General features: G+C 38.8%; 1 protein-coding gene across 1 annotated transcript in view; it reads left to right on the forward strand.

Moving 5' to 3' along the window:
• The first annotated feature begins 7,297 nt into the window (after positions 1–7,297).
• LOC142036013 (complement factor H-like) overlaps positions 7,298–12,349 on the forward strand; it is a 33,405-nt gene continuing 28,353 nt past the window's right edge. The window contains exon 1 of the mRNA XM_075038895.1: positions 7,298–7,456. Coding sequence (XP_074894996.1) covers positions 7,396–7,456 — 61 coding nt within the window. The 5' untranslated portion in view covers positions 7,298–7,395. The remainder of the gene's footprint in view (positions 7,457–12,349) is intronic.

Below are 12,349 nucleotides of genomic sequence, written 5' to 3' on the forward strand. Positions count from 1 at the left end.
GCGGGGGTTAAACCACGACAGTATGTTTTAATAAAAAAGTCAGTGTAAGGGTTTCTTCTATATTTTATGTCTAAACTCCATCTTTCTGTGGTTTCATTGCATGTATGTTGTTCTGTATTGTTTTCCAAGGCTTTTGTGAGTGCTGTGTGAATAAATAAAACAAAAAAGAAATTGAAGCATTTAAGAAATAGACAAATTCTGCTTATTTAATCAAAACCTAGTCAACCAGTTGGTGGGGAAAAAAAGGTTGATAAATAGCATGTGGAATGTTATTTCTACAATAGCATTCCAAAATGCTTTCAAAAGATTAAAAGCCATTGCTTTGTAAAGTGGTATTTAAAAATGAAGGCAAATAACAATGAGATTTAGTAATTTAACATAATGAACTTTTGATGTGTGACACGTAGATCTGAACTAGATGTTCACTATAGCTTTTATTTCTAGGTCATGTTACAAACTATTGTAACGTGAATTGGTGAGTCTTTCTCAGTTAAGAAATAATGTAAGAACTCGGTTAAACAGAATGACTGGTGATAAGTTTTTAACCAGTAAATTTTGGTTTATTGAGCATTGTTACCTTAGTAGCTGCCGTCTAGGCTTGCTATGCATTCAGGTGCTGTGCTGAGGCCCAAATACATAGAAATTCATCTTAGTCTCTGAGTTTTTATGTCCTAATCATTCCTGTGTCTGTGAAAGATAGAAAAAACTATTTCCCTTGAACGTGAAGGGTGTTTACATGATGGAGTAGATCTGTAAGCAAAGTCTTGCAATGCAACTACATCTGTGACCATATCAGTAACACCACACAAGGTCGACATTACCTAAGTGTCAGTATCAGAGAAACCAAATTTGAATACAGATGTAACCAAACTGGGATGAACGGGGAAAAAAGTAATTTGGGGCAGGTTGTTTATTTGGAAGGATAGCAGTGTGGACAAAGGGAAGTACAAACATGGTGAAAAGAGGATCAATAAACAAGAAAAAGGGTAATAAGGTATGCATATGATACAGCTGAGACTCTCCAGGGATACTAGTCAAGCAGCTCTGTGCTTGATCACCTTAGTTTAGACCAGGCCCAAACCCCAGATCCATAGTCTTGACCATACCACAGAGATCAAACCTGTTTCCATGGTCTGGAAGACCTGTTCAGGGCAGGGAGGGAAGGCACATTCTCTAGCTAGCAGGGAGAAACACCTGAGACAAATGGATGGAGCATCCACATATCACTATGGTGGTGCACATTCCAGGCCTGATGGCATCAGCATCCTCCTAGTTGCTTCCTAATACCAGCCTGTGCTAGTGTATTTGATTCTCTTGTTCTTGGGGTTTTTTTTTGCAGCATGTTCAGGACAGCATTCAGGTATTTTCTCTGGTAAAGAGAATGTGGATTTCTTTCATTTTGACATTTTCAATTTTTTTTGCATGAATTATTTGAAAACAAACTTGTTGCTTGCAGTTTTAAATTTGGGGCTATGTTATTTCTGTTAATTAGCACAGCAAAATTAAGTGAAAGGAAGCGAGAGGTACAGCTTGGGTTTCAAAATCTGAAAAAGCTCAGAAATATCTGTGGGAAATCTTGAAAAAGAATGATTTACAACATGAACATTACAAAACCAACTGAACACAGAATTCTTATGGAAGTTAATGAAGACACAGGAAGTGATCGAGTTGCTTGTTGGAAGGTAAAGAAACTTTGTTAATGACTCCTTTCCACTACCTTAATTTTCCCAGGATATATTAATGCAAATGTGACTAGGCAGTGTGGGAAGACCTAGATCAGCTACACACACTGCTGTGGTAGCAGAGAAGCTGCTGCAGGCACACAGCTCAGGCATGCTGTTGTCCTAGTGTGGGTGGGATGCTGAAAGCACATCTGTCAAAATGCTGTGCTTGGTGTACATGGAATACATAGTGCAAATGAGGCTCAGTGACTTAGAAGTCCAGGAGTGTTTCTGACCTCCTAAGTGTATTTAGAAGCAGAGAAAGAATTTGTATCTTTGACACTATTTGCTTAGACTTACCAAACTGTGGTGCTAGAATAACTTTTAAAATAACCATCAACATACCAAAGACCTCAATTTAACCCTTTAACAGTCCTGAACTTTTGCTGGCTTTCTGCATAGTTAGGTACAGAATTGCAGAATAAGAATCAGGTTCCTCAGGACCCTGTCTGGCTGAGATTTTAATATCTCCAAGGAGATATTTTCTAACCTTTCTGGGGAATCTGTTCCAATGTCTGCCTACCTCATGGTGAATCTTTTTTCCTAATATCTAACTGGAACTTCTTTTGCTGCAGATTTGTGTTGTCCTTCATCCTATCTATCATTGTGCATCTCTGAGAAGAGTATGCTCTATCTTCTCTGTACTCTCCCATTAGGAAGCCAAAACCAGATATAACATCTCCTCCCAGCCTTCTCTTCTTAAAAAACATTCAGAAAAGAATGGGGGTTTTTTTGATCGTGTGAGGCATGATAAAAATAATTATTTTATGTTTCTGTTGGTGCCTTTCCTTGTGTAGCAGAGCCTTCCAATAGCATCAGAATAGCAATAGATCTCAACTTTGTCATTTGACAGTGATAGCGCTGACTAGGTAGTAGGTAGATGATATAACATTTCTGTGCCAGCTTGGCTTGTGCAAATTTTTTCAAGATCAGCCTTTTGCTTGTTATCATAGAATCATAGAATAGTTCGGGTTAGATCGGACCTTAAAGATCATCTAGTTCCAACCCCCTGCTATGGGCAGGGACACCTTCCACTAGACCAGGTTGCTCAAAGCCCCATCCAACCTGGCCTTGAACACTGCCAGGGATGGGACATTCAGAGCCTCTCTGGGCAACCTGGTCCAGTGCCTCACCACACTCATTGTAAAAAATCTCTTCCTTATATCTAATCTAGATCTACCCTCTTTCAGCTTAAAAACATTGTTCTGTCATGACAGAGAGGCCTTTCCTCTTGCCTAACAACCTTGTGCTTATGCATTTTTTGCAAACATCAGCTGAAAAGGCATTCAGATTTATTTGTAGATTGTATTTTCTGTTTTCCAATTAAGTTCTTGCCTCTACGTAATAGAGGAGACTGCCTTTTGTCTGGATATAAACTCACAGATCAGGGCAATTCCTGTAACAGTCAAAGTTTTGAGTGCTGTATGTGCTGATTCAGACTGGCACGTTTTAATCAAGGTGAACCTGTGTCCCAGTGAAGTTTCAACAACTTATATTGGCTTTAAAATGTTTCATGTAGTGAAGCTGGTGGGCCTGTTGCCCAGACCTGTTGTCTTTGAGGAGCTCTGGATGAAGCATAAGAATATTTACTAAATATAAAAAGACCCTTCTATTTAAAAAGCAGAACTAGGGAAAATAGAGGAAAAGAGATTAAAGGTCAGTCCCCAGAACATTTGTTGGAAGTAGAATTCGGAGTAATTTCCTATGTTTTAATAAGTGGTGATTTACTTTCTGAAATCCTGATGTAAAATTGCTGGGTTTTAAAGTCAGTCAGGTATCATAGGCTTCCAATAAAATATCCAATATCAGAAGGGGAAGGTAGTTGTCTTGGGGAATTTTGGGTAGAGCAGGTACAAGAGCAGTACCACACCACTGAGTGGCATATAATTTAAACTTTTTTTTACTAAGCAGCAGGTTTGGTAAAGCAAGATGATAGTAATTTCTACTGTAGGCGTTCTGTTCTATGACACTGACAAATCAAAGGCCCTGCTCTTCTGGTCCATGTTAAACCAACACTGTGGTCCCAGGAGAACGGGCCACTCACTCCAACCAGTTGATGTGTCAAGCGCTGGCTTCTGCCTGCCCCTACTCACAGTGGGCTCAGTCTTCTACACAGTGCTGGATGGACACCTGTGTATGGAGTTACCCTTCCCTTGTCCTGAGAAGCTATTGTTTTCACTAGGAATTAGACTGTCAGCATAACCTGCTAGTGGCCTCTCTAATCATGTCGACCCAAGCTACTTGATTTTATCTGCATGCAAGTCCTATTAAAGATTGTCACCAGAACTGTTGCAAATATGTTGATAAAAAAATTAAAATCTAATTATATAAAAGAGTTTGGTTTGATTAAGAAGTAGAAAATTGCAAAGCATAGGTATGGGAGTGTTAAGTTTGAAATGTAGTCATAGGAACTTAGGAACTTTAGAAAATGCACTATGTGTAACTACAAGAGTTTAAGTATTGTCGAAAATCAGTTAACCACAGAAACTTTGACAAAGATTTGTTGGTTTGTAGTGTTTTGTTTTAGGAAACTAAGGAAACCGCTATGGACACTAGTTTGCTGCTTGGAAACCCCTTCCCCTTCCCACCTCGATCTAATTATCGAGGATTCCAATCAGTAGAGTTAAGTGAGATTAACCAATGATTGTTTTAACATAAGAATATTAATAAGATGGTGTGCCTGAAGGACCAATTATTAGAAAGGTTATATTTAAGAATAGACATAGTATGCATTTTTATGTAAACTAATATAGAAGATGGTGAGAATCGTACTGCGCAGAATCACCTAAAAGAGGTCAAGAAGCGGACAAGTGAAGAAGACTATGGAAGACCACCAGAGGGCTTCTGAAGACTACCAGAGACCTTCACTGTGCCTGTGTGAAAAGACATTTACATATGCTAATGATTTTCGGAAAGCTAATGATTATGTATAACATTTTCCAGAAATTTAGTGAATATGTATAACAGGTGTGTATTTAACCTGCACAGTTAGACTAGCCAGGTGCACACAATAGGTGGAGTGATCCCCCGTGTGCCCAGCGCTGCAATAAAGGAGGGCCTGCTTCTTAACTTCTCATTGCTGTTAAGGAGTTTTATTCTGGATTTTGGCAACAGAATCTCTGTGAACCTCTGGTCTCCCACCCCCAGCGTGTTACAGAATGTGTGAAGTTGACAAACGTGAAAGAGCAAAGTTTGTCTGCTGCTGCTTTGTTACCCAGCTCATACAAGAGTCATCTAATCAGAGCTGGGCAAAAGCAGTCAGGTTCTTGCTTATCTGAGCAATACTTGCAGGTGGGCTTTAGCCCATGGCACTAGTGCAGAAGGCTGGTCTTGTTAAGCATCCTCCTGTGTTAAGGCAAAGCAAAATTGATTGTATGTGACGAGTATAGTCCTCTTCTACCTTGGTGTGGAGATCAGATCTTTTAAACAGTGCCTGTATTTTCTCAGGTGAATATAAGGAAACATGATCTTCAATAGAAGGAACACTTTGTTTTGTCTCTTTTACAAAAAGAAAGAAACATATGAAGAAATCTACATGTTGTGTAATAAAACTGATGCAACCATTTTGGAGCTGACATTGGAAATGGCTGCCTGATCAGCAATTGCTATTTAGAAAAGGTAATGCAATGTTTTCCAATGACTGACTTACAAATGAGGCTAAAAGCTAGTGACCTATATAGATCTATAAAAGTTAATGATCTATGAAAAGGGGCAGGAATGGTGGCAGATAAGGTAGAAATTAATTTTCTTTTAGTTCACCTTTGTTGTTGCTCTTAGTGCTATACTAAAAGGAAAAATTCCTGAGTAAGAGACCAGTCTTTATGAAAGACAGGAAGATGAGGTGGGGAAGAAGTGAGCCAGAAAGATTGGACTTGGGGTGAAATCCAGAAAGCTTTGTTATATACAGTTTGTGGGGTTCACTGTTTTATGTTGCAAACCTGCCAGGGGTCCATAAATGGCAGTTGGTGCTTAGGGTTATGTTGGACTGGTATGTAAGAATCTAAATTACAAATAAATGCTACACACCTCTAGAAAGATTAGTCACCTGTTTATATTTGGTTTTCTCTAAGGAATGTGCTTAGTTTGTTCAAAAAATGGTTAATATAGGTGTTAATATTGGATATTTGTCACTGAGACTTTTGTGGGCTTTTAGAAAAAAGACTTTCTGCAAGGTGCTGTGAAGTTCTGCCAGTTGTATGAAGTGGCATATCAATGATGGTGAAATTCATTTAGTGTATATAGTAATAGTAATATCTGTTGGTGCTCAGATGGATGTTATCATTCAGTAAACAAAACAATGCCATGTATGTTTTTGAAGGGAGAAAAAAACAACTCAAAGTTGATTGCTGTGTTAGTTAATCCTGTATTTCACAATAGTTCCTAGCAGCAAGCGCATTGGAAGGAAACAATGACAAAGTCCTAAAAAAGAAGATTGTTTAAGAAACTCCACAGACAATAATCTTGAAAATAATCTTTGTATTGTCATGTGAGGATGGAGCTTGGTTCAGTCAAAATTGTCCTGCTGCTGTAGCCCAATAAGTATGATTTTTGCCATTGCTAATAAAAGAACACAGGGTCTGCATTGACTTGACCATGTAGAATCTCTGTATTTGCCTGCGTTTGTCTAGAGCTGATTTTAGCTTGTTTAACTGTGATAGCAGATTTTTAGCCATCACCCCATTGGCTGCCTAAATATGTTTTAGTTTAGCTCTAATTTGTACTGGTAACAAGCAGTCATTGAGCTATCTATGACTCCAGACTAAAATGTGGTGTGGGAAAGGAGAATGCAGGATGATACAAGGACGAACAGAGGTCAAAGACTGTAAAAACAAACCACAGTGGTCAAGCAGTGGACCCAGCAGAAGTGCAGCTTGGTGTTGTCCAGGTAAACCCAATTTTAGCAAACAGCTGACTAACTAGGATCGAAAAAAGCAGACCATATTAAGAAAACACATGCATGTAAACACAAGGAGACCTCAGTATGTAGGAGGAAGGGACCCCTGCTACTTGCATTGAACTCTTCCCAACAAAAACCTTTATACACTAATGGTTAACTGTGGCATTCCCCTCCTGTCTTGCTAGCCTCCTTAAGAAAGACTGGTGCTCTCAGTGAGAGGAGCAGGGGAAGGATGAGTGTAACACCAGAGAAAGTGGTTAGGTATTAGGACAGTTTTTCCTGTAAAACACTTTAAAAAAAAAAAAAAAAAAAAGGTTTACTGAGGCTTTCTTGCATTAATTTGGACTATGAATTATTGGTAGTAGACTAACAATAACTTAGTATTTTTATTAGGCTGTTAAGATTTTAAGCAGACTGATAATAAATTATGGGTTCCACATATAAGGTGGTTTTGCCTATAATAAAATTTTAAGTTTGAAAAGCTAAGCGCACTGTATTGTGTGTTATAAACACACAGTGAGTTTTTGATTATGGGCTTCATAATGCTTCTGTGTCAAGTCCAGTCTGAAAAGTTTTGTGAAAAAAGTATTGACGTGTTTTTGCAACAACTGCGTCATTTATCTGCACAGATCGACTGCTGTGTGGCAAGAAAATTAGGGGAAGAGATTGCAAGAAGACCTTCAGGAACCGAGGGAGTAAATACATATATATACAATTTGGAGTACAGAAAATAGCAACTCTGTTGCACAAGACATCTTTAACTTCTAATGCTTGGAAATGACACTGCTGAGCCACACCATACTCTTTCTGCTGTGGATGGGCTGTACTACATGTAAAGGTAAGTTATTAAATGGAAATCTACGCTTTTAACTGACATAGCTGTTGACAAGAAAAACAAACTGGAAAAAAAAATAAACTATACCATTCACTTTTTATAGAATTCCTATCAGAAGTTTGGAATGAGAGTTATAATTTAGAACCATGCATTTGAGAATATTTGCTTTGTATTTTCTTGTATAAGCTTGCTTCTTTGCCTTGTGCCTGAACTTAATGACTCTCTGTTGCAGGAATGGGAGGAGGGAGAGAGGGGTTTGGATCACTTAAAGAATCACCTCCAATTGTATTAGCAATATAAAAATGATTTAATAGAAATTTATATAAAAATGCAACTTCACAGAATTTGATGGCAAGGTTCACTCTATTACTTAGTACATAGATGAAATGCACACAGGAAAATTAAGTTAGAATCAGACTAAACTTATGTATATAGAGACTGAAAATGTAATAGGGTAAAAAGAAATATTACAGAGTAAAATTGAGTTAGGATTAAATTCTTGTGATTTGTGCAAAGATCAGGAATGTGGGAAAGGTTAAGGGAGACCCTCTAATTGAGTCACAAGGTTCAGAGAAGATCCCCTTGCTTTCTAAACTCCTGTCAGAGTCTGGGTGTGGCTGGATCGACTCCTAGTCCTGGACTTGGTCAACAGTTTATATCTAAAGGAATTATGAGTATAATAGCAGCCTAAATTTCATTCACAGTTGAATAAAATTCATGACAGTAATTTAAGTATAAATTTGAAAGTAATAACTTATAATATACTTGCTATAATATACATACTATAGATTATTCAGGTTAGTACATGCGCATGCATAAAGACACTGAGAGATATACATACAAAAAAGAGAAGAAAAGAGAGAGAAAAAGACATATACCCATTAAAAATTCCCCTGGAGGTCAGTGGAAAGATTCATGTCGAATGCTTTGGCATCTTTCTCAACGGGCAAAGGGCCGAGCCTCAAGGAGCAGAGAGAATCAGCTCACGCTGTGTTGGTTTTCAGCAACAGACCTCCAATTTTTGCAAACTGGAAAGTTTGCGAGCTCTGAGAGGTATCCCACCCAGAGGGAGATGCTGGTTGCAGCCCGCTGCGGTCCAGGAGAGCTCAAAGGGTCTCGCTTAGTACCGCTGTTTATAGGTTCAGGAGATGATTGGCTTTAGTCATCAGCAAATTGCTAGAATCCCAGCTGTGCTGGTACCATTTCATGTGCAGATAAGGAAAGCTCTGAGGCTGTCTGAGAATAACTTAAAACACAGACACAGGATGCTCCAAGGTTGTCAGGGGAGGACTGGAACATCTCAAGGTTGTTATGAAAAAGAACTGGCTGCAGGTGGTTATGAGAACTGGCTATCTCTATTTCCATCCCCCCACCTCCACTGGGCAGCAGAAGTCCTTGAGATGCAGAGCATAGCTCCCTGTCTTAGTTGTGTGAGAGCTCCTGGCACAGTCAAGGGTCGCTTAACTGCCTGACTCATTACACTTATGCTAAGGCCCAGAGAGCCTTCTTGAGTTTGGAAATCAGCCTGGAGAGCGGGAAAGAAATGCACCACCACACTCTCATAAAGGACCTAACTTATTACAAGCCATAACTCACTTAAAATACATTAATCCATATAAATTCCTTTGTATTTTAATTTGGCTACTATTATTCTGAACACATGCTATGAAAAATGCAGAATACTGATTTGATTTCAAAACATTATACAACTCTTAAAAAATACAGGTACTTTGTTATTTCAATAAATTCTATGATACAAAAACCATGCTGCCTGAAGGTCTTCACTGAATATATACCTTTATTAAAATAACCAGTTTTAAACTTCATGATTGATCCATTTAAAGCTATTCATCATATCAAGACTATCCTCCCCCCTCTGCCTTTAAAAGTGCTTTCTTGTATATACCTCATACTTTCAAAAAACGATCCAACTTCTTTCATTTTAGAATGGTGGAACTAATTTTAGGAATCCAGGACAAACAGATTTATTTGTAGAATTAAAAAAACCTGAGAATCATGACTGCATGTGCAAAACTTTATTCCAGTATAATGCTGGAAAACAGAAACTGTACTCTGAGAATTTCAGAAGTATATTCATATTTTTTGTTTAGTAACTTTTTTCCAATGCAAAGACTGTGAAAATAGTAAAGACAATGATAATTCCTTAGAGCAGGGAGACAGTGCTGTTTGTTAGTACAGTATATTCCCAAACAGAGGGATGTAGGTCATCAGAATAGTATTTAACTCCTGTGTAGTGCCATTATTTGCGGCTGTCAGTACTGTCCTGTGTCTATCAATCAACAAGAACTTGTGCATGGTTTCTGCTGGAATAACATGCGAACCCCTACCCATCATTGATTTTGCAGAAATTGCTAGTAGGGATAAATCAGGGTGAGAAGAAAATGGCAGTGTGCAGTCAAGTACCAAGAATCTGTGCACAGCTTCTGCAGGAGCAGCCTGTGAAGACTCGGCTCTCATTGACTTTGGAGAAATTATTAGTAGGCATAAATCAGGATATAAGGAAAGTGACAGAGTGCAGTATGTGTGCAACCCTGGATACACTTTATCAGGATCAGAATGGGTAACGTGAAAAAATCTGGGTATCTGGACCACCACAATGTTTGGGTAAATGTAACTTTTGTTACTGGTTGACTTTGTACTGGTAGACAATTCTAATAATTCTCAAAGTAGGAGTTTCAGAATTAGGTTTACATTTGTTGCTTGATTACCAAGTCTCTAATGGACCAAAATTAAGCTCTGGATTCAATACTTATCTTGTGGATCTTGGGCTTTAGTATCCCCAAATCATTTACACTCAGTTGTATTTTTTATTGTGAGAATTTTGGAGCTGTCTGGAAGGTTACAAGCAGATAAACTTTTTGTCTGTACTCCCAAGAACTTGTGCAACAAGGTACAGGTACTGACAACGGTGTCAGCCTCTTTCCGCCAGTGATTACATTTGTTAAGACGTCCTTTCACGTAGTTTCCTAACTGTCCCTCATATGTGGGAGGAGTGCTGTTGTGGTAAGCTGCTTTGTTGTCTTCAATTTCCTCCTTAGAGCTCTTTGTTAGGAGTCTTATAAAATTCATTTTTAATCCTAGGTAATGGAAGAACAACAGGGATAAAATTAGATTTACTCCTACTGATTTCATTAATTAAGTATTTCAAGGACTACAGTCTCCTGAAATCAGTAGCTCTTGAGATCATCACTGCTGTTTGCAAAGTCTGTAAAGTTGGCTTTTATACATGTGTGTAAGAATATGCTTGGAAGTTGTGCCATATTGTTGATAAACTACCTAATGTAGGACAGAAAGAAGAGAGAAGATTTGGTTCACTTATCTTAGAGATTTCTTCTTCTTCCTTTAAGCCAGTATCAATTAGAAAATTTACAGGTATTTGTCTGGGGCCAGTGGCTAAAATAATGTGTGGATCAATATGCTAGTTAGGCCATTCTAAGCCGGATATTATGTGAGTGGGTTGGCCTGAAATTCCCCCCATGCTTCCTAGTTTTTTAGATCAATCAAATCCTTCCTTAAGCCTGAGTAAGGGTTGGCAGGAGCAGAGGGGTTTGCTCTCCTGTGTTTTGGTGATACCAACACATCCCATAGCCTTGCTAGTAGGCTGCTTCACCAGGTTTATCATTGTATGAATATTTTCTGTGGACTGCCCATGTAACACTGAGCGGGGTATTCCTAATGCTAATGCCTTCTTCCATAGTTCATTGTGCTGAGAGTCAAAACGAGAATAGATTTGTTGAGGGGAACGGGAGTTATTCTCCTCGAAAAATCGTGCCTGTCAGACTTGGTGCTGTGAACCTGAACTTTCCTCTAACTAGCCCATCTCTCTACCATAAATCACTATTTCTTGAAATAATTCCCCCCACGTTAAAACAGGCTGTTGTTGCTGGTTAGGGTTGCAAGCATAATGATCAATTGCCCGTATAATTTTTTCCTTTTAGGTTTTGCACATAAATTTTCAAGATGTCAGGGAGACATCTAATTAATGTTTTAAGGCGGACCGGATAAACCCGAGCAGCAAGGGGAATACCCTGCTCCCTGTGCTTGTACATAGCTTGTATACAGGCAGCCTTTTGCACTGATTCAGCCAGCGTAGATAATCCAGCTGTTTTAATAGGCAGAGGTTCACCTCATTCTCTAAAATCTAGTCCCCCTGCCCAATAGGCAACTCTGAGCATCAAGGGTTGGTTCCCCACAGGACCCTGATCAAGGAACACACCAGCACCCCAATACGCCCTAGCTTCTTCCTTGCTCAGCAAGACTCGATCCCCTCCATTCAATGACACACGTCATAAATATTCAGTTTCACTTTCCCCCAGCTTGCGTGAAAATTTCTCTTGCTTTTGCGCAAGCTCAGGTCCCAACCACGGGGTGGTTAGGGTTGTAGTTAAATTTCGATTGTTCTTGGCCCTCAACTGTACCTCTGTTTTAATGAGGGGTTGAATTTCAATATTACTTACCTCATCAGATAGAAGTTTGCTAGACCTGTTGAACTGACCTCTGCATTTTGTGTGAGTGTCCTGATGAGTCTTACTGTAGTTTGAGCAGACTGAGCACCTGGTTGCTAGTCATTATATCCATTCTTTAAATTTCCAGACTACTAGCTCTGATCAATGAGTTCCAAACAAAGAGGAACAATTAAAAAATGACCCCTATTTCACTAATGAAACTTCAGTAAGAAATTGCTAGTGTACTGTGCAACCTTTCAGAAATTACTGGAGATTACAGAAGTAACTTTCAAGTTAAAATCCTGACTTAAGTTTGTAAGCTGCCTTTCAAGAGTTCTTCTGAAATAGTAAGATAGTGTTGTAGGAAGAACAATCTGAAGTTGACATGGCCATTTCCAAAGGAGTTTGAGAAAACGTGAAGTGGTCCAAT

This window comes from Buteo buteo, chromosome 10, assembly GCF_964188355.1.
Source record: "Buteo buteo chromosome 10, bButBut1.hap1.1, whole genome shotgun sequence".
Classification (NCBI taxonomy): domain Eukaryota; kingdom Metazoa; phylum Chordata; class Aves; order Accipitriformes; family Accipitridae; genus Buteo; species Buteo buteo.